Raw genomic sequence first — 27,548 nt, 5'->3', positions numbered from 1 at the left:
CATTTTGTAATAAAGTCACTCTCCTTCTTAGTTGGATTTTTTGGGCATAAAGACTACAATGTAGCTTATTTCAAAGTTAATCATAGAGATTTTATACAACTAGATCAACACAATAACACGATCAAAAAACAAGCCACTATGGAGAGGGACCACCAAATACCACTGCATCAATAAAAAGATCAACAAATTATGTTTAAAACTTTTGGTTTTTTTAAAAACCTTTTTTATGTAACAATATACTTTCAGCTTCACACAGCATAATTTATCAACTGATCTAAAAAATCTCGAACGCGTTACAACTATAATTAATGCTTTTATATTTCTAATAGAAACACATGTGCTCTAAATGGCAGGTTTAGATTAACAGAGAGTCCACTGACTATATTTATGTTTAATGAGTCGTTTCGATTATAATTCCAAAATAAATAAAACAATAATGAACCAAAAAAACAAACGAGTCAATGAATTCGCAAATTAAAGTCAGTTAACCAGCTCATGAAAATGATTTCTAAAAAAAAAATGTTTTCAAATAATTTATATTCTTCTTGGGCGTGGACAGACATCGACAATACTATTGTGTTACTAATATTAGTAAGGTTGAAACATTGATAACATACGTCAAAATAAACAGTAACAAACCTATTTTTGCAAGTGATACTGGAGCCCATGTGTACACTTCTGGCTCGTGTGTACTTTAGTGAACACAGTGCATCTTTCGTAAACTTTAATTTAAGAAAATTGTATACTTGTAATGTTCGAGATTTAAAGCAAGTCGTAAAATGTTTCTTCAATATAGGTCTATATCATAGACAAAGGTAGCTCCGTAATCTGTCAACCTCCCAGATAAAATTGCCGATACTTGCGTTACTAATTTTAAAAATTGGTAACGTCTCTTCTTACTCAGTGGCTAACAGTCTCTTGTAAATGTCCATCCTTCATTCGAGCCGAAGCATGTGGTTTCCAATGTAAATCCTAGTTGAGTTATTTCCTTTAACATTGGCATAGGATTTCTTAAGGCACATGCGCCAATGTCCACTTCAAACTCGGGAGGTTCCTCATACTCTTCTTCACTCCCGAGTTTTAAATAATTATACGCCCGTTTCAGTGATGGTAATTTACAGAATATGTTTTCAAGACTGGTAACTATATGCCACTGCCTTTCAAATTTGTGTATCTGTATAAAGTCTAAACCTTTACCTTTCTTTTTATTTTCAACTAATTTGATAAGGTCTTCTAGTTGGTAGAAATCTGCTTCAGCTGATAGAATATCCCACTCTTTAAATCCTTCTGGTAGAATAAGTTTTGATCGTCGCAGGAAATTCAAAACGTGTCGAAATGTAGGCCCATCTCCGTCAATAATGTAGCGGTTACACTGATCAACTTTAGAAGGAAGACGCCCACTGAACATTGCACCAAGCATAGAATCAGGATAACGAGTTATGGTTGATCGACTTGTGGTGTAAAAACAACCACCTACGTTTAGCTCCAAAACATCGTCTCCTTGCAAATCCATGTCCGCAAACGTGATTTTGTAATACAAAATGAAGTTAAATACAGACTTTCAGGTTAAATTTAGCAAGTTTTGCTCTAATAAAATGTTATTTTTGGATGAAATAAGAAAAAAGGCAAAAACAATGATGGTCGATACAAGCCTCCGATTCCGTTTAGGCAAACGCGTTATAGGCAACAGTTACGAATGATTCAAAGCCTCGCTATACTTCCTTTTAATAATGATTTTAAAAGCAATGACTAGACCTCTTCCCTTCCCAGGGTATCTAATACAATATAACGGAAGCATGTTACCCGCTATGTTTTTATTCACATCGTTTGTGTACTAATTTGTAATCAACCAATAAAAGACTCCCGTTTTACAATAACGTCACTCTCTCTTAGTTGGATTTGTTGGGCATAAAGACTACATTATAGCTTATTTCCATCGCCTCTCTTTTGGCACGTCAAAGTTAATCAGAGATTTTACACTAGATTTTTTTTTTTTTAAACTAGATCAACACAATAACACGATTAAAAACAAGCCACTATGGAGAGGGACCACCAAATACCACTGCATCAATAAAAAATATCAACAAATTATGTTTAAAACTTTTGATTTATTTAACAACCTTTTCTATGTAACAATATCACTTTCAGCTTCGCACAGCATAATTTATTAACTACTCTAAAAAATCTCGAACGCGCATCCTCAGTTACAACTATAATTAATGCTTTTATATTTCTAATAAAAACCACCCGATTCTATAGCTGTTAGTACACTCAGTGTGGAAGACTGTCAACAGTCTGCCAGAGACCTGTCTGACTGTATTAAGTACTTTTAATACACGGCAATACGATAAACCTGCTACTATTCTGGTTGCCGAGTGGATTTTATATTGAATACATTATTATAACGTTACAAATTGTCTCTAGATAGGAACCTAATGACAGCGATATCGTGTATTAAAAGTACTTAATACAGTCAGACAGGTCTCTGGCAGACTGTCGACAGTCTTCCACACTGAGTGTACTAACAGCTATAGAATCGGGTGCAAAAACACATGAGCTCTTGGTGCGATTTTGGTTTTAAAACCTTTCCAGTACAATTCCAGTCATATCCGATGGCCATTCAAGGACACATTCCATGTGTAATGGTTTCGAACAATTGTATAACAAATGTATACAAACTCTTTATTTGTAATAAATTAAAATGATCAATGTCTTTGTTCCTGTGAAAGTGTTTATTATTATTTTTGTTTACGTTCGTTACAACGATTATTCGTCAAAAATTACAAGGTAACCCATTTAAAAGTTGACTTCCTATTCAATCGTTAAACATTTACTAAACTTTCAATTTAAACACAATAACAATCTGTGATTGGAAAATCGACGAAAAAGAGTCAATAAATCCGCAAATTTGTCAATTTTCAAAATGTATAGTCTTCTTGTGCACGTTGGGGAGGAGTACAATGTCGGCAACATTGATTAAAAAAACATCACCTGGCGTTATAACTCTGTCATGGGCGACAGGCCCATAAGTCTATTATAAATGTCTAAAATGTGTCCACTAATTAGGTTATTTCCATAAAGTGTTACAAATGATTTTGGATGTGATATTTGGGAAATTTGTTTCAAACTGGTAACCACCTCTTTTCAATTCCAGAAAACGTGATATGGATGGTAATTTATCGACTGTGTTTTGTAGAATAGATATAGGCCTACGCCACTGGCTCTTACTAGTTCTCTCCTTTTCTTCATCACGACGAATTTGTTCTCTTGCTTTTTCAATAAGCCGGATAAGATCTTCTATCTGGTAAAAATCTGCTTCAATAGATAAAATATCCCACTCTTTAAATCCGTCAGGAAGAATAAGTTTTGATCTTCGCAGGAAATTCAAAATGTGTCGGAATGTAGGCCCATCTCCGTCAATAATGTAGCAATCACACTGATCAACTTTAGAAGGAAGACGACCACTGAACATAGCACCCAGCATAGAATCAGGATAACGAGTTAAGGTTGATCGATTTGTGGTGTAAAAACAACCACCAACATTTAGCTCCAAAACATCGTCTTCATGTAAATCCATATCTATAATCTACGACTTACAAAGAGCACTAGATCTTCTTTCTTCCAGTAGTTTATTTGTTTGTCGTCATTTGTTACAATTTGTGCTCCAAATGTTCTAAGCAAATCGATTGAATTACGATAAATATGATATTATATAACTAAGAATACGTTGTTGACATTCAGCACGTTGTTGACATACCGCTCTCTCGATCACACCCTCAATAGTAAAATTTATCTTATGTATTCAATATCAATAAGATAACGGAAATAAATAACCGGATTGGATGAGATAAACGGTCGTGTAAACACAAGTTTATCTAGGTTGGTGGTGTACAGGTTGATTCTCGTATAGTATCAGTTGTTGCGACATGGCATGAATTACGTAAGGTTACTGTATACGGACGCGCATGCCGCATGCGAGTATTTAGTTTGTATACAACCAGTCTTAGAGGTAAAATTAAAAATAAAAGAAAGATAAAATGTATTCCTCTGGATCTGTGACTAATCCCGCAAGATGTCCAGGATATACCTATGCGTATTTCAATGTTAAAATTCCGTAAAACGGTCTCCCTAATCATCATCACAGCCATCATCACAACAACATTCGTCTTTTATTTTGTAAAGCCAAAAACAAATCAGGCAAGATGAAATAAATGTATACATATTCCAATTTAATATAGGTTTGGCATCATAATATTTAACATTTCACTTTTTAAAATGTATCGCTATCCAATTTGTACACGTAATGTTTACGGTGACCAATTTATCCCCCCACCCCCACAGAAGCAATCAACGATTTTCCCATTCGTAGTTAGTGACCCGAAATGACCAAAACAGATCTTCTTCCGGTGTTTCACACAACCTGTCGCTAATGTAACACGTTCTTGCTGCCTTTGATTGTCCACCGTTCTTAAAAGTTTCATATGTGCCCATTTTCTGTGCCATATGTCTACTGAAGAAAAAAAAGTTTTTATTTAAAAGCGTGCAATGTTACAGGTACAGTAGTACTACAAATACAAATACTGTACTACACATGCTATATTAAACAATGAAATATACCTACTTCTTTTGATTGTTCTTCATTCAGCTTGTTATAATGTTCAACCATTATTAATAATCTCGGATCCATTATTTGATTCCATATCACCGTACTTGACAAAAACAAAAGTTAGAAGTGAGATGATTCTTATACAGTGTCCACATCAAATAGTTAGACCTCTCGTCGACGCATCAGATAATGTTTGTTCCTTTTACGGTCATGGCCTATCAAACTTGCCGTGAATAACATTCTTCCACTCGTCCAACAAAGCGTTACAATCGACACTGGGATTTCCAAATGGTGAAACATTTTTTCTCAGTCTGTGTATTTAATCTGCAAGAAGGAAACAAAACTCTTACTACCATGCAAAGTACTGGATCGTACAACTTTGTAGTACCGTAGTATGTACGAGGAAATGAATTAAATGAAGAAAAAGCTTGAAATGAAGAAAACGCTTGAAATGAAGAAAACGCTTGAAATGAAGAAAACGCTTGAAATGAATAAAAAGCTTGAAATGAAGAAAAAAAATCCCACCTTGTTAAACGAATGTATTTCCAGACATTGAATCAAATCCACAACGCATTATCTGGCCCGGAAGCTTCTGCCCGGATTACAAACTGTTTTACTCATGTTGAGGTCGAATACACCAGTCTTACTGCTCCTATCTGAAACTACGCTAAAGATAATTTTAATTTACACGGAGGATAATTTGCATTAAATAGTAGGATAGTTTTGGATAATATTTATACATCCCACACATCGCTAGTAAAACCAAAAACACCGTCTTCATCTCCTCATCTGCCAAGATGAAGAGCACTACTTAATTATTGATATTTAAAATGCCAAGGAGGACAAATATGATTTGTTACTGGAATTTCGTCCTTCAGTTAAGTGCGCTGGTTTGGCACACCATAGCACAGAACAGATAAAACAGGCACTACTAACAATGTAGATAAAGTCTGTGGAAAAATATTTCTTTTTCGATTTTGAATGCACCCAGAAAACGGGGGTTCACATTCCTAATTTATGCGTTCTACAGAAACCCTGTTTAAATTGTATTGCAGAGGATAAGGACATTTGTGGCGAAAAAAACAAAATATTTGATGGAGACAAAGCATGCAAACAATTCTGTGCTTCCAATGAAAGATCACTATACTTAAAGACACCTCCAATTAGCGACCATTATATTATTTGGTATGAGTAAAGACAAGAATAATAAATAGTTTTTAAATGTGACAAAAGTCGTACTGTCATGTAAAAGGCTTTTATTTATCGTTTTTCCCAGGTTTTTAATATTTTTCTTTGTCTCCATTTCTCTCTCTAGATCCCTTGCCGTACTCGCCTCATTTGACACGTTTTTGGATTTTCCAGTTTGTGTGTTTATTTATTTTATACTCTAAATGTGAGTTTATTTATTTTTTATTTCGTTATTGTAGAGTAGCTCTCAACTTTTTTTTTAAATTAATTTATTGCTGATTGAGAATTTTAATATTACCGACGTTACACATTCAAATCTAATTGGTCTGCCGAATGTAGATGTAGCTGTAGATGATGATGTTTCTGTTACCCGTCATAATTCTCAAGCAAGAATTGAGGCATGTGAGGAAGCGATTCAGGCTATACTGAGTCTGAATCCTTCCAATGTTGCTGTGGAATTGGAAAAAGAAGAAGAAGATATTTCTGTTACCCGTCATAATTCTCAAGCAAGAATTGCGGCTTGTGAGGAAGCGATTCATGCTATTCTTAGTCTGAATCCTTCCAATATTGCTGTGGATTTGGAGATAGACGAAGAAGATTTACCCGATGTTGATGTTTTGGAACATCTTTTAAACTCATCAATTAATCTAGATGATATCGAAAATCATGATGTTTCCTTTGAGACAGACATTGATCCCTTGGAGATAGCATTCGCCAATGCTATGGAAGCTGCTCATAATTTGAATAACATTCTTCAAGTTGGTGGAAACAATAAGAAAAGAAAACGAATGAATGATGACGAAAAAGATGATGTTCTTTCTTCCTCTGATGATGAGCAAGAAGAAGAAGAAGAAGCAGCAACAACGGAAGAGGTACCTATTAACGAGTTGTGTAATATTGTCAGATTGACCGATCGTTTTAACGAGAGGTTCGATGCTGTTATTAATGATTACAGCGTTAGTTTTAGAAATTTTAGACAATGTACGCATTTTAGATATTCTTCCTACATTTTACCGTATTTTTAATCACATTATTTATAATCTTTGCGAAGATGTAAACGATAACGATTATCTTAGAATAGTCATTCAAGCCGAAGGCTTGGATTTACCAATTTCAATTCCTTTTTGCCGTAGGGAGCATCTTAGCATTAAAAATTACATCGGCCGTAAGCTATTTAATGCTATTTTAAAAGTTTTACAATCGAAATCGGATGTTTTTGTAAACGATAAGTTGAAATTTAACGTAATTCGTATGAGAATGCCAATAGGCGGTACCTTTGTTAGAAAGGGTATAGATAAAGTTTCAAGCCGTTCTACCAAATTATAGTAATATCAAAAGATAACTTACATTCTGTCATTTTTAGCGGAGAATTTAAACAAAAACAAATTTATCTGTATCATCACGATTCTCACTTTGTAACATTAATGTATTTTTTGAATTCAAACTTGTAAATATACGTGTAAACTGTGCAAGTCTAATGAATGCTTACCGGCAAAGGAAACTGAGGTTTCTGTTGATTGCAGTGATTGCAATAGGACTTTTAAAAACGCGAGTTGTTTCGATTTTCATATTAAAGGCGAAAAAGAAAATTAAAACTTGTACGACCTGTAATCGGGTGATGAGAAAAAATCACAAATGCGAACAATACTTTTGTCGAGTATGCAATGTTTTAGCATCTTATGATCACAAATGTTACATGCAAAAAATCGTTGAAAAGAAAAAAACTGGCGATAGAAATTCACAAAACGAAAATCAAATGAAAAATTCAATAGCCAAGTATTTCTTTTTTGACTTTGAGTGCACACAGGAAACTGGTGAGCACAAACCTAATCTCTGCGTATTGCACATAACTTCCAGGGATATGATAGTTATTTCATTTTTCAATATTTACACAAAAAAGGTATTCTCCCCGATGTTGTCTGTAGAGGAGGTAAAGCTATCTCCATTCGCGTTAAGGAAACAAAAACACGTTTCATCGATTCCCTTTCATTTTTACCTATGCCTCTCACTAAATTACCAAAGACTTTCGGTGTTAATGAGTTAAAGAAAGGATACTTCCCGCATTTATTTAATACTCCTTCTAACCAAAATTACGTAGGCCCCTACTCTGATTGTTCTTTTTACATACCGGAGAAAATCTCTCCTTCGGCTAGGGACGCGTTTTTTAAATGGTATAACGAGAAAGTTAAAAACAATGTACAGTTTGATATGAAAAAAGAACTTTTTGATTACTGCGTCAGCGATGTTGACATTCTTCGTCGTTGCTGTTTAACATTTAGACATCTATTTTTAAGCGTGACATCAACAACCGACCCAAAACTCGCGGGTGTTGATCCCTTTTCCAATAATCTCATGACCATTGCGTCCGCGTGCAATTACGTATTTTCTCGAAATGTTCTTAAACCGTCTACAATAGCCTTATTTCCCCCATCTAATTACCAGACGACCATAAATTACTCATTAGCAAGTACTGAATGGTTATCATATGAAGCGTATAAAAGAGGTATTCATATAAATCACGCTAGAAACGGAGGTGAAAAGCTCTTTGGTAGGTACCACGTAGACGGTGTGAACATCGAAAACAAAATTATTTTTGAATTCCAAGGGTGTCTTTTTCATGGATGTCCTACCTGTTACAGACGGGATTCAGTCAACCCTATTACACGGGAACCCATGATCGAAAGTTATATGAAAACTAAACAAAAAATTTCTTTTCTTACAAATCAATTCCCTCAGTTCGAATACGCTGAAATTTGGGAACACGATTGGAAAATTCTAAAAGACTCCTTACCTCTCGCGGAGAAACCCCAGATTTTCAACGTACCTTACATTCACGAAAAACTTAATCCTAGGGAGGCTTTCTTTGGCGGTCGAAGTAATGCTTCTCGATTGTATCACGAAACCAAAGAAGACGAGGAAATTCATTACGTTGACTTCACTTCTTTATACCCATACGTGAATAAGTACTGTGATTACACTGTTGGTCATCCAGAAATAATGGCTACGAATAACCTATCTGATAACATCGATGATTATTTTGGTGTAGTTAAATACACAATTGAGGCACCTAAAAATCTATATCACCCCGTTCTTCCGTACCGATCAAACGGTAAATTGCTATTTCCTTTATGTAAAACATGCGCGGATTCACTTCAACAAACACCGTGCGAACACACAAGTGTTGACAGACAATTCACGGGTACGTGGATAACCACAGAAGTATCCAAAGCCGTAAAAGTACACGTTGCTTGGCATTTCACTGAAAAAAGTAGTTTTGATCGTGATTCAAACTCGTCGGTATTATTTTCCGAATACATCAACACATCCACCTCCAATGAACGTTGATTTAAATAATGTATCTAATACTGAAGAAGACGAACATTATAGATCGAGAATAATTTCTGAAGAGGAGAGGATTGTATACGACGACACGTCATCGGTAGGTGACTACCACCTATTTCTGGCAAGAAAAGCCGATGTAGAAGATGAGGTGTTTACGGAAAAGTACCTGAACCCTGTGCTGGAGGCGGAGATTAAGAAAGAAATTACCGAACTTGAGTACAAAGAAATAATGAGAACAATTGAGAAGGTTTTCATAGAAGAATTTATATTCATTCTGAATGACATGGTTGAACGTTATAACTTTCACGGCTCAAGATATGAGCAACTCCTAACATTTTTTCGACCAATTCTGGCATTGAAACTTGTGGACAATAGCGCTACCCATTTTGAATGGGCGCTAAACTACTTTCATTTACGTTGTATCAATGTTGATGCGTTCGATAAAGCCATAAAGTTGATTGATTTTGAACTCTTCACCTGGACGATCACGAAAATCACGATGTTTCCATTGATACTGACGAAGTCATTATTGAACCCTTGGAGATAGCATTTGCAGATGCCATGGAAGATGTTGATGATTTAGATAACATTGACCGATCGCTTTAATCAGCGGTTTAATGCTGTTATAAACGATTACAGCGTTAGTTTTCTAAATTTGAATAACGTTCGTATTATTGAAATTCTTCCTACATTTTATCTTGATCATATTATGTCTAATCTTTGTGAAGATGTAGGCGATAATGATTATTTAAGAATAGTTATCCAAGCCGAAGGTTTAGACTTACCAATATCAATTCCGTTTAGTCGTAGGGAACATCTTACAGCCGATGTAATTTTCAATGCAATTTTAAAGAATGTGTTAATTGTGTTGTTATTGCGGGTATTTGTGATATTGACGAATTGAAAAAATGTCAAGTTGCCTTATCAAATTATAGTAATCTCTAAAGATAATTTAGGCCATAGCATAATAAATGAAGTAGATTTGCCACAAAGTTGGACTGAAAACCAGAAAGCGGGGAAGGATTGGTTTTGTTCTTTTATGAAGCGTCACCCAGACATTAGTATAAGAGCTGCAGAAGCGACAAGTTTAGCAAGAGCAATGAATTTTAAGCGGAACAATGTTTCAAACTTTTTTGACAAACTGTCTGCAGCAGTTATGGACAGGCACAAATTTGCTCCAAGTGATATATGTAATTTGGACGAGACCGGGGCAACAACAGTGCAACCTAATTAATGACAATCTGGCCGAGTTAAAATATGAAAATAAAGAACATTCTATTACTGTTAACAAACAAGTAAACGTTGCAATTGCTGCTTCACCACGGCTAGTTGTATGAACTACTATATTAGAACAATTACTGGATCGTGTACTTTATTACGATACGGATTCATGCGTTTTCATTACTAATAAAACTAACCCGGATGAGTGGCAACCATCGCTTAGTGATTATTTGGGTGAACTAACAAACGAAATAGATCCTAAGACGGCAAATATATTTCTTGCTTCGTCTCGGATGGCCCAAAAAATTACGTGTATAAATTAAATTCAGTCAAAACTGTTTGCAAAGTCAAAGGTTTGACTTTAAATTTCAATTCAATTTTGAAACAGTTCGCTGCATAGTCCCCTTTGCCTTATCGGTGAAATCGTGGGTTGGCTTGTAGAAATTAATTATTCTGATAAAAGATACCTGTACTAGAATCTCGAAATCAGAAGAAAATGGTCCATTCAAAGCTGGCAAGTAGGGTATAAATTTAAGGATTGAACTATGGTACGATTTGTTGGAACAAGCGGAGCACGTAGACGGTATGATTGTAGAAGTGATAGATGCAGGAAATAAAAATGAATTCAATTTACTCATATGACTGAATACATTATTAAAATACAGATAGTGGGATCCTTTATATTTGAAGTTTGATCATATTACAATCTGAATTCTATACGAACTGAACTGTGAAAAACAAATAAAATGGGTACTGTCTTGGATGTTAACAAACCGTTAACCATATTTATAAGGGACGAAACCGATACACCAATTCCAGTAATTAAACTCAATCAAGAAGTCGGAAACCCCGATGATATCGAAGAAGACGGAAACCCCGATGATATCGAAGAAGACGGAAACCCCGACGATATCGAAGAAGACGGAAACCCCGTTGATATCGAAGAAGACGGAAACCCCGATGATATCGAAGAAGACGGAAACCCCGTTGATATCGAAGAAGACGGAAACCCCGTTGATATCGAAGAAGACGGAAACCCTGATGATATCGAAGAAGACGGGAACCCCGACGATATCGAAGAAGACGGAAACCCCGACGATATCGAAGAAGACGGAAACTCCGACGATATCGAAGAAGACGGAAACTCCGATGAAGATATTGAAGCCATGCTTCGAGCGGATACACTAATTGACACAGTAGATCACCCAATAATCGAACCGGGGCAGGCTAGAAGTGGAGGTGATGACTGGTGATCATTTAGTTACTTTAGTAGGGTTAGACCAATTCTGCGTTATAGACATTTTACCTTTATTAGTTAGGATATTTGAACATGTACTTGATACATTGTGAGAAAATGTTCAGCCACATGATAGAGTTAGGATTGTTATTAACGCTAACGGTTTAGATATTCCAATTTCATTATCCTTTTTATTAAGAGAACATCTAACGCCAGAATTCATTTTAGCTGAGATTACTAAAGTCCTTCAATCGCACATGGATATTTTAGTGCGGGATGGCTTAACTTTTAATATTCAGCATATTATTAGCCATGCCTATTGGAGGCAGTAATCAATTCTTAAAAAAAGGTATTGATAAAACCAAAAAAGAAGCGCGATGTTTAATTAGAATTCAAAATGAACGCGACGAAAATATTTGCTGCGCGAGAGCTATTGTTACAGGTGTTTCCGTGCTGGAAGATAAATTAATTAATAAATCACGATGGGACAATATTAGACGGGGTAGGAATGAACAGAAAAAAGCGGCTGAATGTCTTTTATCGAGGGCTGGGGTAGATAAGGGTCCTTGTGGGATAACCCAGCTTAAGCGTTTTCCGGAAGCGTTACCAAATTATCAAATTATCGTTATCTCCGAGGATAATTTACATTCGATTATATTCTGTGGCGAACATAGAGAAAAACAAATATATTTATATCACCACGATATCCACTACGATTTGATCACTAAATTAACTGCATTTTTTTAGGTAAGATACTTTTGCAACTTGTGTTTCAAAGGTTACAACAAAAAATTTGATCACAAATGCAAATTCATTCATTCAATATGTCGATCCCGTGATTGCACTCCTTCATTAGAATCAGTAACTATCATTTCATGTAATGAATGTAATCGTTCTTTTAAGAATAAAAAATGTTTTAACAATCACAAATCTTCAACAAATGGTACAAAAACGGTTTGTGATCATAAATGAAATGAATATGCGTGTAAATTATGAATAGTGTATCGCCAAACAAGATGTTAGTTTCACTATTTTTCAAAAAAGTAAAACAAATAATAATTATTTCTAACTTTAAATTAAGTTTCATTTTCATTTAAATGAACTCAATTCTACAATCTTGATTAGGAGAATTTAGTACAGTTTTCATCAGTATGAACTTCTACAAACCAACAGTCGATTACACCGATTCTAAAATAGCCGATAAGGCTAAGGCTACTATGCAGCGAGTTATGAGGTCTAGCAAGAGATAGAGAGTAGAAGATGAACCAAATACTAGCGCTTCTTTTCAACAAGATTGTCGACCGGTGGTAAAGAATCACTTTTTTAAGAATGATAGTCGAATTACAGTTACAGCTACTAAACGTATTAAACTTAATGAAACGAGGCACGGGGTGATGATATGTACGTGTGTATCCGAGAATACTATCAATCAGAACCAGATGGTAAATTTAAACCGGGCAAGAAAGGTATTAATTTAACAATGATGCAGTGGAGAGATCTAATGGAGCAAAAGGACATGGTCGATGAAATGATTTTAGAATTGGACGGGGTTAATGATTGTGGAAATGGTGTAGACACGAATGATAATGGAATGCTAGAATCACGGACCAAAAAAAGTTACCAGAATGACAATTACGATTGGTTAAAACAGTTCCCGTAATTACAATGCAATCTTTTGGAAAAATGGAATGATGATTTAAATTCAATGACATTGGGGAAGCTACTTAATGAAACAAAAGGAACACAGCGCTTTTCACTGTATATAACTCTCGAATATTTTGTAATATTTACCTCATTCTACAACGCTACAGAGCTCGACAAGACAGACCAAAAACCAACAACTAGTTACTATGGGTTCCGTGATTGAAATCATTGATCTTACTATGGACTCTGATGTCGAAGAAGAAGTTATATATATAAGCAGTGATTCAGAATTTGAAGACAAAGACATACTAGATATGACTGGTGCCTATTTTACAGCAGAGGAGGAGGAAGAGATGAGGGAAGAGATGGGGGATATGTTTACCATTGTTTACACTTAGTGTGTTCCTATTGGTTGAAAGATAATGAGGACGCTACCATAGCTTGTACTTAATGGTCAAAAGTACCTCTATAGAAATTATTAATGGGTACTGACTTGGATGTTAACAAACCGTTAACCATATTTATAACGTACGAAACCGATACACCAATTCCAGTAATTAAACTCAATCAAGAAGTCGGAAACCCCGATGATATCGAAGAAGACGGAAACCCCCATGATATCGAAGAAGAAGGGAACCCCGACGATATCGAAGAAGACGGAAACCCCGACGATATCGAAGAAGACGGAAACTCCGACGATATCGAAGAAGACGGAAACTCCGACGATATCGAAGAAGACGGAAACTCCGACGATATCGAATTAGACTGAAACCCCGACGATATCGAAGAAGACGGAAACCCCGATGATATCGAAGAAGACGGAAACCCCGATGATATTGAAGATGAAGATATTGAAGCCATGCTTCGAGCTGATACACTAATTGACACAGTAGATCACCCAATAATCGAACCGGGGCAGGCTAGAAGTGGAGGTGATGACTGGTGGGATAGGGTCTTTTTTAGTTCTGAGGCACAGCTAACATCAGAAGTGGATATAACAGAATGGTGGATTTATATAGAAGGCGTTTCAGACATTTTCTGTGAGGAGTTCGCTAATGAAATAGCAAAGCTATCTGTAGCACATTGCTATGGCTGTGTGTTTGATCGACCAGGGCAGAAGGACCACGACCTTTGGTGTATGGCAACTCAAGAAGAACTTGTAGATAGATTTTTAGAAGAAATCTAATAACCTGGATGTTTGGTCCATGTATTGTAAAGCAGCTAGCCGGTATTCAAGCGAGAATTAATGCTTGTGAGGAAGCGATTCAGGCCATTCTGAATCTGAATCCTTCCAATATTGCTGTAGATTTGGAGAAAGAAGAAGACGTTTCTGTTTCCCGTCCTAATAATTCGCAAGCGAGATTTGCGGCTTGTGATGAAGCGATTCAGGCCATTCTGAATCTGAAGAGAAAGAAGATTCTGATTTACCCGATGTTGATGTTTTGGGGAAAGTTTGGCCAGAAGGAAAACCAGTCTAAAACGCTTTACACCAACCATCCTAATGATGTATACGATCTTCTCTCTGACCCAGAGGTAATTGTAAATGACCTTACTCTAATCAATGACAATTTGGCCGAATTGAAATATCAAAATGAAGAGAAACGTTGCAATTGCAGCCTTTACTACGGCCACAGCTAGATTAAAGCTGTACGAATTGTTAGAAGAATTACAAGATCGTGTACTTTATTACGATACGGATTCTTGCGTTTTCATTACTAATAAAACTAACCCTGATGAGTGGCAACCATCGCTTGGTGATTATTTGGGTGAATTAACGAACGAAATAGATCTCAAAGACGGAAAATATATCCCATGCTTTGTTTCGGGTGGTCCGAAAAACTATGTTTATAAATTGGATTCTGGCTAAACTGTCTGCAAAGTCAAATGTTTGACTCTAAATTTTAAAAATGCTAAGAAAGTAAACTAGCTATGACTGGTGCCTATTTTACAGCAGAGGAGGTGGAAGAGATGAGGGAAGAGATGGGGGATATGACGTGTTTACTGGCGATTCAACCCTCACCTCCAATGAACGTTGATTTAAATGATGTATCTAATACTGAAGAAGACGAACATTATAGATCGAGAATAATTTCTGAAGAGGAGAGGATTGTATACGACGACACGTCGTCGGTAGGTGACTACCACCTATTTCTGGCAAGAAAAGCCGATGTAGAAGATGAGGTAGAAGATGAGGTGTTTACGGAAGAGTACCTGAACCCTGTGCTGGAGACGGAGATTAAGAAAGAAACTACCGAACTTGAGTACAAAAAAATAATGAGAACAATTGAGAAGGTTTTCATAGAAGAATTTATATTCATTCTGAATGACATGGTTGAACGTTATAACTTTCACGGCTCAAGATATGAGCAACTCCTAACATTTTTTCGACCAATTCTGGCATTGAAACTTGTGGACAATAGCGCTAGCCATTTTGAATGGGCGCTAAACTACTTTCATTTACGTTGTATCAATGTTGATGCGTTCGATAAAGTCATACAGTTGATTGATTTTGAACTCTTCAATTAACCTGGACGATCACGAAAATCACGATGTTTCCATTGATACTGACGAAGTCATTATTGAACCCCATGGAGATAGCATTTGCAGATGCCATGGAAGCTGTTGATGATTTGGATAACATTGAGCGATCGCTTTAATCAGCGGTTTAATGCGGTTATAAACGATACCTTACAAAGGGTATCGATAAAGTTTCTGTTTCCCGTCCTAATAATTCGCAAGCGAGATTTGCGGCTTGTGATGAAGCGATTCAGGCCATTCTGAATCTGAAGAGAAAGAAGATTCTGATTTACCCGATGTTGATGTTTTGGGGAAAGTTTGGCCAGAAGGAAAACCAGTCTAAAACGCTTTACACCAACCATCCTAATGATGTATACGATCTTCTCTCTGACCCAGAGGTAATTGTAAATGACCTTACTATAATCAATGACAATTTGGCCGAATTGAAATATCAAAATGAAGAGAAACGTTGCAATTGCAGCCTTTACTACGGCCACAGCTAGATTAAAGCTGTACGAATTGTTAGAAGAATTACAAGATCGTGTACTTTATTACGATACGGATTCTTGCGTTTTCATTACTAATAAAACTAACCCTGATGAGTGGCAACCATCGCTTGGTGATTATTTGGGTGAATTAACGAACGAAATAGATCTCAAAGACGGAAAATATATCCCATGCTTTGTTTCGGGTGGTCCGAAAAACTATGTTTATAAATTGGATTCTGGCTAAACTGTCTGCAAAGTCAAATGTTTGACTCTAAATTTTAAAAATGCTAAGAAAGTAAACTAGCTATGACTGGTGCCTATTTTACAGCAGAGGAGGTGGAAGAGATGAGGGAAGAGATGGGGGATATGACGTGTTTACTGGCGATTCAACCCTCACCTCCAATGAACGTTGATTTAAATGATGTATCTAATACTGAAGAAGACGAACATTATAGATCGAGAATAATTTCTGAAGAGGAGAGGATTGTATACGACGACACGTCGTCGGTAGGTGACTACCACCTATTTCTGGCAAGAAAAGCCGATGTAGAAGATGAGGTAGAAGATGAGCTGTTTACGGAAGAGTACCTGAACCCTGTGCTGGAGACGGAGATTAAGAAAGAAACTACCGAACTTGAGTACAAAAAAATTATGAGAACAATTGAGAAGGTTTTCATAGAAGAATTTATATTCATTCTGAATGACATGGTTGAACGTTATAACTTTCACGGCTCAAGATATGAGCAACTCCTAACATTTTTTCGACCAATTCTGGCATTGAAACTTGTGGACAATAGCGCTAGCCATTTTGAATGGGCGCTAAACTACTTTCATTTACGTTGTATCAATGTTGACGCGTTCGATAAAGCCATACAGTTGATTGATTTTGAACTCTTCAATTAACCTGGACGATCACGAAAATCACGATGTTTCCATTGATACTGACGAAGTCATTATTGAACCCCATGGAGATAGCATTTGCAGATGCCATGGAAGCTGTTGATGATTTGGATAACATTGAGCGATCGCTTTAATCAGCGGTTTAATGCGGTTATAAACGATACCTTACAAAGGGTATCGATAAAGAATTTAATAAGTCGCGTTGCCTAATTAGAATTATTAGTAATGACGATGAGAACATGCGTTGTTCTAAGCCTATTGTTACTGGTATTTCATCTATCGAAGACCGTGTCAATAATAAGTCCAGATGGGACAATGCAAATGTAAGGGAACAATTACTGGATCGGTTGCTCATGCAAAAGAAATAGAACTCATCTTAGAGGCAGTGACGTGAACTACACAACACTGGTTGATCAGCTTATGGGGCGAACGTCCGTAAGACTTTGTTCCAAGGATGGAAACACTCCACTTTATATATATCTGAATAGATATGAAACAACCTTAGAAATAATGGTTTGCATCATTAACATCGCAAGATAAGGTATTGTCAAGGTGTGACGTATAACGTCAACGTGTCAACATGCCTCATAAAGCATGGTGCATCATTAACATCGCAAGATAAGGTATTGTCAAGGTGTGACGTATAACGTCAACGTGTCAACATGCCTCATACAGCATGGTGCATCATTAACATCGCAAGATAAGGTATTGTCAAGGTGTGACGTATAACGTCAACGTGTCAACGTGCCTCATGCAGCATGATGGTTTATCACTAACATTGCAAGATAAGGTAATTTTTTTTTCTCACAATCCAAATCAAGCTATCATGTTTAAATCTCGTCGACAACGGGAGTACCCACTTTGAATGGGCATTTAAACATTTTAACCTGCGTGTTATGAACGTTAATGAATTTAACTTACTGATTAGAATCATTTCAAGTGATTACAACCTTTTTTTCCAAAATTTATAATTGTATGTAGTTTATCATCTTTGTATATTTATTTATTTTAAACTTATAAACAATGATAAACTTATGTTTCCATTTTTGGGGAAAGTTTGGCGAAAAAGAAAACCAATCTAAAACCAAATTCACTAGCGATGCAAACGATGTTTACGATCTTCTATCCAACCCAGAAATTCTTGTAAATGATGTTAATTTAACTAATGACAATCTAGCAGAAGTTAAGTACGAAAGGCAAGAACAAAGCATCACTGTAAATAAGAAAGTAAACGTAGTTATTGCCGCGTTTACAACGGCTACTGCTAGGCTTAAATTATACAACTACAAGATCGTGTTTTGTACTACGACACCGATTCTTGCGTTTACGTTTCTAACACTACTAACTCTGGCGAATAGCAACCATTAATCGGGGATTATCTCGGTGAACTAACAAATGAAATTAATCCGAAAGATGACCAGTTTATTTCTTGTTTTGTGTCCGGAGGTCCAAAAAATTACGTATACAAACTAGATTCGTGTAAAACCGTGTGCAAGGTTAAAGAATTCACATTAAATTACAAAAATGCTCAACAAATTAATTTTGATACGATTACTTATATGGTTAAATAGTTAATGAATCATCCATTAAAGATTATAGAATAGTGTATGCTAAACGTATATTAGTGGATGATTTCAAAACTGTACCATACGGTTATGTTTGGCAAAGACTGATATTTTCAACGGTGATTATAAAGCAAATATATCTGTACCACCAGGATAATCACTTTAACGTCTATAAGGTCAACGTGCCTCAAACAGCATGGTTCATCAGTAACATCGCAAGATAAGGTATTGTCAAGGTGTGACGTATAACGTCAACGTGTCAACGTGCCTCATGCAGCATGATGGTTTATCACTAACATTGCAAGATAAGGTAATTTTTTTTTCTCACAATCCAAATCAGATGTTTTCGTAAATGTAAAGTTAAAATTCAATGTAATACGTATGAGGATGGCCATAGGAGGTACCTTTGTTACAAAGGGTATCGATACAGAATTTAACAAGTCGCGTTGCCTAATTAGAATTAATAGTAATGACGATGAGAACATGTGCTGTTCTAAGCCTATTGTTACTGGTATTTCGTCCATCGAAGACCGTGTCAATAATAAGTCCAGATGGGACAATGCAAATGTAAGAGAAGAATTACTGGATCGGTTGCTCATGCAAAAGAAATAGAACTCATCTTAGAGGCAGTGACGTGAACTACACAACACTGGTTGATCAGCTTATGGGGCGAACGTCCGTAAGACTTTGTTCCAAGGATGGAAACACTCCACTTTATATATATCTGAATAGATATGAAACTACCTTTGAAATAATGGTTTGCCTCATACAGCACGGTGCATCATTAACATCGCAAGATAAGGTATTGTCAAGGTGTGACGTATAACGTCAACGTGTCAACATGCCTCATAAAGCATGGTGCATCACTAACACCACAAGATAAGGTATTGTCAAGGTGTGACGTATAACGTCAACGTGTCAACATGCCTCATACAGCATGGTGCATCATTAACATCGCAAGATAAGGTATTGTCAAGGTGTGACGTATAACGTCAACGTGTCAACATGCCTCATAAAGCATGGTTCATCATTAACATCGCAAGATAAGGTATTGTCAAGGTGTGACGTATAACGTCAACGTGTCAACATGCCTCATACAGCATGGTGCATCATTAACATCGCAAGATAAGGTATTGTCAAGGTGTGACGTATAACGTCAACGTGCCTCATACAGCATGGTGCACCATTAACATTGCAAGATAAGGTATTGTCAAGGTGTGACGTATAACAATGTTCCAGTGGCGAGAACTATTAAATCAGAAGAATAATTGTTGGCACAAGAATTGAAAAGTGTTGATGAATGCGGTACCGGAATAGATGAAAACGACAATGGACATTTTACAACGCTGCAACGTGACAGACGTATTCTTGTAAATGATGTTAATTTAATTAATGACAATCTAGCAGAAGTTAAGTACGAAAGGCAAGAACAAAGCATCACTGTAAATAAGAAAGTAAACGTAGTTATTGCCGCGTTTACAACGGCTCCTGCTAGGCTTAAATTATACAATCTTTTAGAAAAACTACAAGATCGTGTTTTGTACTACGACACCGATTCTTGCGTTTACGTTTCTAACACTACTAACTCTGGCGAATAGCAACCATTAATCGGGGATTATCTCGGTGAACTAACAAATGAAATTAATCCGAAAGATGACCAGTTTATTTCTTTTGTGTCCGGAGGTCCAAAAAATTACGTATACAAACTAGATTCGGGTAAAACCGTGTGAAAGGTTAAAGAATTCACATTAAATTACAAAAATGCTCAACAAATTAATTTTGATACGATTATTTCTATGGTTAAATAGTTAATGAATCATCAAGATTATAGAATAGTGTATGATAAACGTATATTAGTGGATGATTTCAAAACTGTACCATACGGTTATGTTTGGCAAAGATTGATATTTTCAACGGTGATTATAAAGCAAATATATCTGTACCACCAGGATAATCACTTGAACGTGTATAAGGTCAACGTGCCTCATACAGCATGGTGCATCAGTAACATCGCAAGATAAGGTATTGTCAAGGTGTGACGTATAACGTCAACGTGTCAACGTGCCTCATGCAGCATGGTGGTTTATCACTAACATTGCAAGATAAGGTAATTTTTTTTTCTCACAATTAAAACAAGATTCAACCTGCCTTACCAAACTTTCAAATTATTGTACCACCAGGATACTCATAAAAATGGCATAACGTCAACTTGTGAACAAATTAAAACATGTAAGACCTGTAATCTATTAATAAAGCAGAAAATCACAAATGCGATCAATACTTTTGCAGAGTTTGCACCGTTTATGTATCATACGAACATAAATGTTTCATAAAACCAATTGTCAACGACAAATTCCAAAACGAAAACCGAATGAAACCAATAGAACTAGAACCATGGTTTCAGAAGAAAAAGACGTTCCAAGTTCTAGTGAAATTAAATGGAATAGTAAATGATAAAAAAAAAAACAATTAAAAAGACCTTTATATCTAAATTTATCGTGATACGGTATCTATACGATAGATTGTATATCTTGTTCTCAACAAGATCAAGTTTGAAGAGTTAATTTGTTTTTCTTGTTTTGTAAATTTGTAAAAGTATTTTACTGTTTTAATTTATTACAATTTTTTTATTTAGTATATTTCCTGACCTAATTTAGCTTGTTTTTTGTCTTCTTTTTGGACTAAATATCACATTTTGTAAATGCATTTTAAAATTTTAATCTATTGTAAATTGCAAAATTGGAATTTTATGTTCTTTTAATCTAATAAATCATTTCTATTGTAATAACATTAAATTTAATAATATTAATGTGCAACTTTTTATAGAAAAAGCAAATATACATTGAAAATCTGAAATACTGTATTATTAACAATAATCCGTTAATATTGTTGAAAAGGGGAATGCAGCATTTTTGTTGTATAGTTTTTTAATAAACCTTTAACTTTACAGTACTTCCACATGTATACGTGTTGAGAACGTTAAACCATCACGTTCAGTAATGGCATTAACGTTAAACGTCCACGTGTATACGTGTTTAGTAATACGTTAAACCTTCACGTTCAGTAATGGCATTAACGTTAAACCTCCACGTGTATACGTGTTTAGTAATACGTTAAACCTTCACGTTCAGTAATGGCATTAACGTTAAACCTCCACGTGCATACGTGTTTAGTAATACGTTAAATATTCATGCGTATACGTGTTTAGTATTGCTTTAAATATCCGGGCCTTTAATGTTTAATGTTTTGTTTTTCATAGAAGCAAACTTGTTGAACTTGCTGGATTCAATATTCAGATGTCTGTAGTATGAATTGTAATGTATATTTTGATGATGTTGGACGTTCAAATAGTGAATTCGAATCCATCGCATGCAATAAAGTTTTGCAATGTAGCATTCTCCGAGCAAGTTTCCTTCAAATGTCCAATGCTTTCCGTAGATTGAGTTGGTTCTGGATTGTTTTTCAACCATCTGGATAAGTTGCTTGAATATGATGATGGTCCCAATTCCAGATCTTCAATGAGTTCAACATTCTGAAGGAATTGCGACACATTTTGTTTTTGGTGAGGTACTAAAAGTATCCTATCATAACGCACATAAATTGAAATACAGTATTGGACGATTCCCTCTCAATATTCCATGAGCACCTACTGTGGAGATGTATAATCATTACTTTCAGTACACCATTTAATGAAATTCTGCTGCAATTCAAACTACTGTGTGTTATACAGTACAATATTTTAATGAACGTGGTATGTCGGCTTCAAAAACATATTCAGCTCAATGACAAAAATCTGTTGAATGTTCATTATTACTGTGTATTCCATCTTTTACAACGATCATTACTGTGTCTGCGAAACTTGTGATGTTCAAAATCCATTTTGTTCTTTTCTGTGAAACTAGTCATGTTTAATCCTTTTCGTTAAAAACAAAAATGCTTCGAGACTTGTTAAACTGCTAGTGAATCCTCGAAAGAGTGTGAATTGTTGGAATATAAACAAATACAGTAATGTGGACATTTTGTTAAAGGTTTACGCCAAGGTGTAGGCATGTATGCATCAACGAGATAATTTAGCCAGGCGGTGATTTTTGTTGGATCTGTTAATTTGTTAACAATACTTTCACTTCAGATTTAGTTCAATGTATTTCTATTTCAAATGTAATATTTTAAATATGAAATAGGTAAAGCCAATATTTAAAACTAAAATATTTAATTAAGTTTCTTTTTATTGATTTAAGAAATTTATATAATTTATTGTTATCGTAATTTTGTTATTTTATTAAATTAAATGTAGGGGCACCTGGATTCTTAATTTTCCAGCCCATTTCAGTTTATTATGAATTTTAAAATGTTATTTATTTTTATGCTTTTTTTGGAAGAAAAACGTATAAAATAACGACTTCTTTATTTATATTAACGTACACTTGTTTGATTCATCTTTTTACCATGGTTAGTATGTGTAAACGATTTATATCGTATTAAGAAGAAAAACCAAAGTAGATACAAGTTATATTAATCATCAATGAAGAAGAAGAAGGATACGAAGAAGTATGTTGTGCTATAAACAAAGAACCAATAGAAGTGATTGTTATCAGCGATGACGAGGAAGAAGACACTAACTAAAGTAAGCACAAATCCTTCAATTTTAAAAATGGATGGATTCTGAAAAAGATTCCATATAGAAATAGTGTCAATGAATTATGAAGAACATCCGATAGAAATAACTGGTCTAACGGTGGCCATTGATTCTGAAGATGATCCGATAGAGATAATTAATCTAACGATGTCCATGGATTCTGAAGAAGATCCGATAGAAATAATTGGTCTAACGGTGGCCATGGATTCTGAAGAAGATCCGATAGAGATAATTAATCTAACGGTTTGATTTGATTTGAATTTATTCGGAAGTACACAAATATACATTACAATTGGTAAACAAGAACAATTAAAACATACGGTAGTCTTCCATGGATAACCCAAAAAGCCGGTAAATATTATTCCAGCTTATTTCCATTGGGGTCCATGGATTCTGAAGAAGATCCGATAGAAATAATTAATCTAACGGTGTCCATAGATTCTGAAGAAGATCTGATAGAAATAATTAATCTAAATTACCTAAAACATTCTTATTCTAGGACAGTTGTTAATAAATCTAAGTAAAGAACTCTTTCCATATTCTCAAAAACAGAGTTTTGTTTATTTGCAAGTTCTTCTACTTTGTCATTTAAATGAGTGACTACAAAATTGGTTTTTTATGGTTCATTCAAGAAAGGTATTACTTTGACATTGCAACAGCAAACAGCAACGAGGAGTCAAACGAGATTACGAATATATTAATGATGATGTAGATTCCTAAGAAGATGTGATTGAATATAATTATGAACAAGAAGCTGGAAAATAATAATAATCTAAAAACTTCCATTTTACGCTGTGGGAAGAACCTTCCGCAACAAGGATAAAAGGTGCTACAGCTGTGGCGACGACACCATGCGCCCAAAAGGTTCGCTATCAACATCAACGCCAGACGAGAGGGCATTTTCTCCTAGGATCATCGCCTCAATCACGAACGACTCAAGCCATCATACGAAAAAATACAAAGAGAACAGCCTGTTCGGAAAATTTCTGAGCAGGGCCATTCAGTCATCGCCCTCATTCGAACGGCAATGGATTGAGGTCCTGAACGTCGTGGAAGTTTCTAACAACGAAATAGAAGTGGCCAAGGGCAAGGTGAAGCGGGTGGTAGAACGCAAACAAGTGCTTGCAAAGGCCATCGCAAACACCACCTATCTCTCCACACGTGGACGTCCAAGAAAATAAATGTTTAGATGCCCTCGTAAGACAATTAATGATGCAAAACAAGAACGGGTGGCAAAAAAAACGCAACTCTGCCAGATAGGCGATGTTGAATCAAAAACAAAGGAATGGGAGGGAGAAATGGAAGATAAAACAGCCAACTGGACAAAAGAAAAAGAAGAATACAAAGACATGCTATCTTCTCTCAAATCGGACATGAAGTATGCCTTCAGAGAGATGGCTTTAGAATTCCAACGGCAAACTTGACAAAAAAAGCCAAACGAAAACAATTCTGTAGTTTAAAAAAAACAAGCAAAAAAAACTTCGCCTTCTACAACAGAACGAACAAAACGATTCAGCGGGCAATTAACAAAGCACTGATTTGTTTGACTTTTTACTGTAAAAACTGTAATTTAAATTTTTATACTAACTTTTTATACTATTTTTGTACATATACATTTTTGTAGTTTATATTTTGGTGAAATTAAATACTTAGGCCTAAAGAATACAGCATATCCGTATTCCTTTCATTAGCATGTCGATGATCAGCACAGATCAAGTGATCAACACGCGTCAACAACGGAAGCCTAGGAACGGATTAAATATTCCGATTACATTCCCTTTTTTACTAATGAATCTAATAATCGAATGACAGTTACAGCAACTAACCGTATTCATCTGAGTGAAAAGAGGCACGTTGTTCAACGTTGGGGTAGTGATATGTTTGTATGTATCCGAGAATATTACCAAACGGAAGAAGGTGGTGTTTAAACCAAGCCGAACACAACGTTCCGACAGAAAAAAAGACAATGACAATTACAATTGGATGAATCAAATTTAGTAAATGCCATGCATTGAATCAGACGAGTCGGAAGAGGATAACCGTAACATTTATAATGTAAACATCGAAGATTTATGTTGTATAAGGAGGCTAAGAGATAAGTTCAACAAACGTTTTAATTTATTTCCAAGTGATCATTTAGTTAGTTTAGTAGGGTTAGACCAATTTTGCGTTATAGATATTTTACCATTATTTATTATAATTTTTGAACATGTGCTGAATACATTATGCCAAGATGTTCAGCCACATGAATTAGGATAGTCATTTGGGCAAACGGATTAGATATTCCGATTTCATTACCTTTTTTATTAAGAGAACATCTAACTAAAGTCCTTCAATCGCACATGGATATTATATTTAACTTTTAATATTCAACATATAGCCATGCCGTTTGGAGGTGGTAGTACATTTTTTTAAAAAGGTATAGATAAAACTAAGAAAGGGTCTATGTGCCTTATTTAAATTAGAAATGAAAACGACAAATTTGCAGCGCGAGAGCAATTGTCATTGGTGTTTCCATGTTGGAAGATAAATTAAATAATAAAAATAGATGGCATAATATTAGACGGGGATTTTATTTACAAAAAAAGCGGCTGAAAGTCTTTTATTGGGGACTGGAGTAGATAACAGTTTTTATGGAATACCCAGCTTAAGCGAATTCAGGAAGCGTCGTTACCAAATTACCGCTATTTCCCAGGATAATTTACATTCTGTGATATTCAGCGGTGAACATAGAGAAAAACAAATAATCTGTATCACCATGATAACCACTACGATTTAGCTGAAACTAAAATGACCGCTTTTTTGAAGTAAATTATTTTTCGAATTTATATTTCAAGGGATACAATAATAAGTATTTACAAATTTACTTGCGAGCTTTGTTTAAAAGATTGCACACCATCATTGGATTCAATTTCTCTAATTTCTTGTAACGAATGTTGTCGTTCTTTAAAAATCAAAAATGTTTCGATAATAATAGGCCTACATTTTCAAATAATGGCCAAAGAACAGTGTAAATAAATAAATAAATGTAATGAATATACGGGTAGAGTATGCAATCTTAAAGAAACATTTAATTTTAGACGAGAACTAATCGATTATTGTGTCAGTGATTGATATTTTACGCAAATGTTGTTTAACCTTTGCGTAAGAAAGTTACGGTTCTCAACGATGGTATCGATAAAGAATGAGTGACTACTTTTCCTCCGCATGCAATAACGTTTTTGCTTGAAATTTATTTTCTCAAACCAGATACGATAGCGACATTTCTGCCATGCACGAAACGGAGGTGAAAAACATTTGGTAATTTTGTTACGGAACTAAATATATAGTCACATTATGTTTTATGGAGGGTATACCTATTGAAACATTGGATGATTTCGATGCTAGTAAAAATCATTTGGTATCAAAACAAAATTTTTAATCAAGTAAAGCGATAGATGCTATAGAATTAAGAAATATAAAATGATACAATATTGAATATCTGGAAGCCTACAGTCTAAAATACGACAGTTAAAATAATAATTAAAATATATACATATTATATAGACAGTGACTAGACGGCATAGCAATTGATAATAAGTACAAGTTGTACTATAATGTAGGCATACTTACCTTCCCTTACCCCTTGCATTCCTTCTATACGACATCATGGTTACAGCAGGCAGCAAAAACGTCTGGTAGGTCAACCACATTCATTCCGTCTACGATGAAAAGCAAAGCAAAAATGAATCGAAACATTGCTACCTTTGGTTTTTATTACAAATAATTGCATTTTATTGCGTCCCTTTGTTATAATAGGCGGATGCACTTTTTAATCGGATAAGGGCGGTTCGGCTTTATATGAATTGAACAAGTCATTCATAAGATAGCGTCACTACTTATACTGGTACAAGAACAAAACAAAATTATAATTAGTTTCCTTATTATGTTATTCAAATACTTGGCATAACAATGGAGGGAAGATTTAAAAAACCGGGCGAATATGCTTTATGGGCGAAACATTGTTTCGTACAAAATTACTCACAGGCATACTAAATTTGTTCTGTATACTGGCATATCAACAATGTGTAGGCCTACTGAGAACCATGGATATTTGAGTTGTCGTCGAAGTCGAAAATGAAACATTTTTAGTTGATAAGTATAGGCTTACGATTATGTTAGCAACAACCTCAATTCTAACAATTAATCTTCGGCATACTACTAT

The 27,548-nt window shown here is 35.3% G+C and overlaps 1 protein-coding gene, 1 long non-coding RNA gene and 1 pseudogene across 3 annotated transcripts in view; all 3 read right to left on the bottom strand.

The window, feature by feature from the left end:
• Window positions 1–348: 348 nt before the first annotated feature.
• On the bottom strand, window positions 349–1,543 carry LOC144854275 (BTB/POZ domain-containing protein KCTD6-like). The gene has a single exon (XM_078712201.1). It carries the CDS (start codon window positions 1,511–1,513, stop codon window positions 908–910), a length of 606 nt encoding a protein of 201 aa, XP_078568327.1. The 5' UTR covers window positions 1,514–1,543; the 3' UTR covers window positions 349–907.
• Window positions 1,544–3,067: 1,524 nt separating this feature from the next.
• LOC144854505 (BTB/POZ domain-containing protein KCTD6 pseudogene) lies at window positions 3,068–3,848 on the bottom strand (annotated as a pseudogene).
• A 400-nt stretch (window positions 3,849–4,248) lies between these two features.
• LOC144854276 (uncharacterized) overlaps window positions 4,249–27,548 on the bottom strand; it is a 29,944-nt gene continuing 6,644 nt past the window's right edge. For both annotated transcript variants that reach the window (XR_013614554.1, XR_013614552.1), the window contains exons 2-5: window positions 26,957–27,045; window positions 5,132–5,268; window positions 4,622–4,930; window positions 4,249–4,510 (exon numbers count right to left, since the gene is read on the bottom strand). This is a non-coding gene — a long non-coding RNA (uncharacterized LOC144854276). The remainder of the gene's footprint in view (window positions 4,511–4,621; window positions 4,931–5,131; window positions 5,269–26,956; window positions 27,046–27,548) is intronic.

Source organism: Antedon bifida, chromosome 10 (assembly GCF_963402885.1).
Source record: "Antedon bifida chromosome 10, ecAntBifi1.1, whole genome shotgun sequence".
Classification (NCBI taxonomy): Eukaryota; Metazoa; Echinodermata; class Crinoidea; order Comatulida; family Antedonidae; genus Antedon; species Antedon bifida.
This window is presented reverse-complemented; position numbering and strand designations above follow the sequence as displayed.

Bases quoted from the DNA above. Each gene is read 5' to 3' on its own strand.
- LOC144854275 (XM_078712201.1), bottom strand. From the start codon at position 1,513: ATGGATTTGCAAGGAGACGATGTTTTGGAGCTAAACGTAGGTGGTTGT.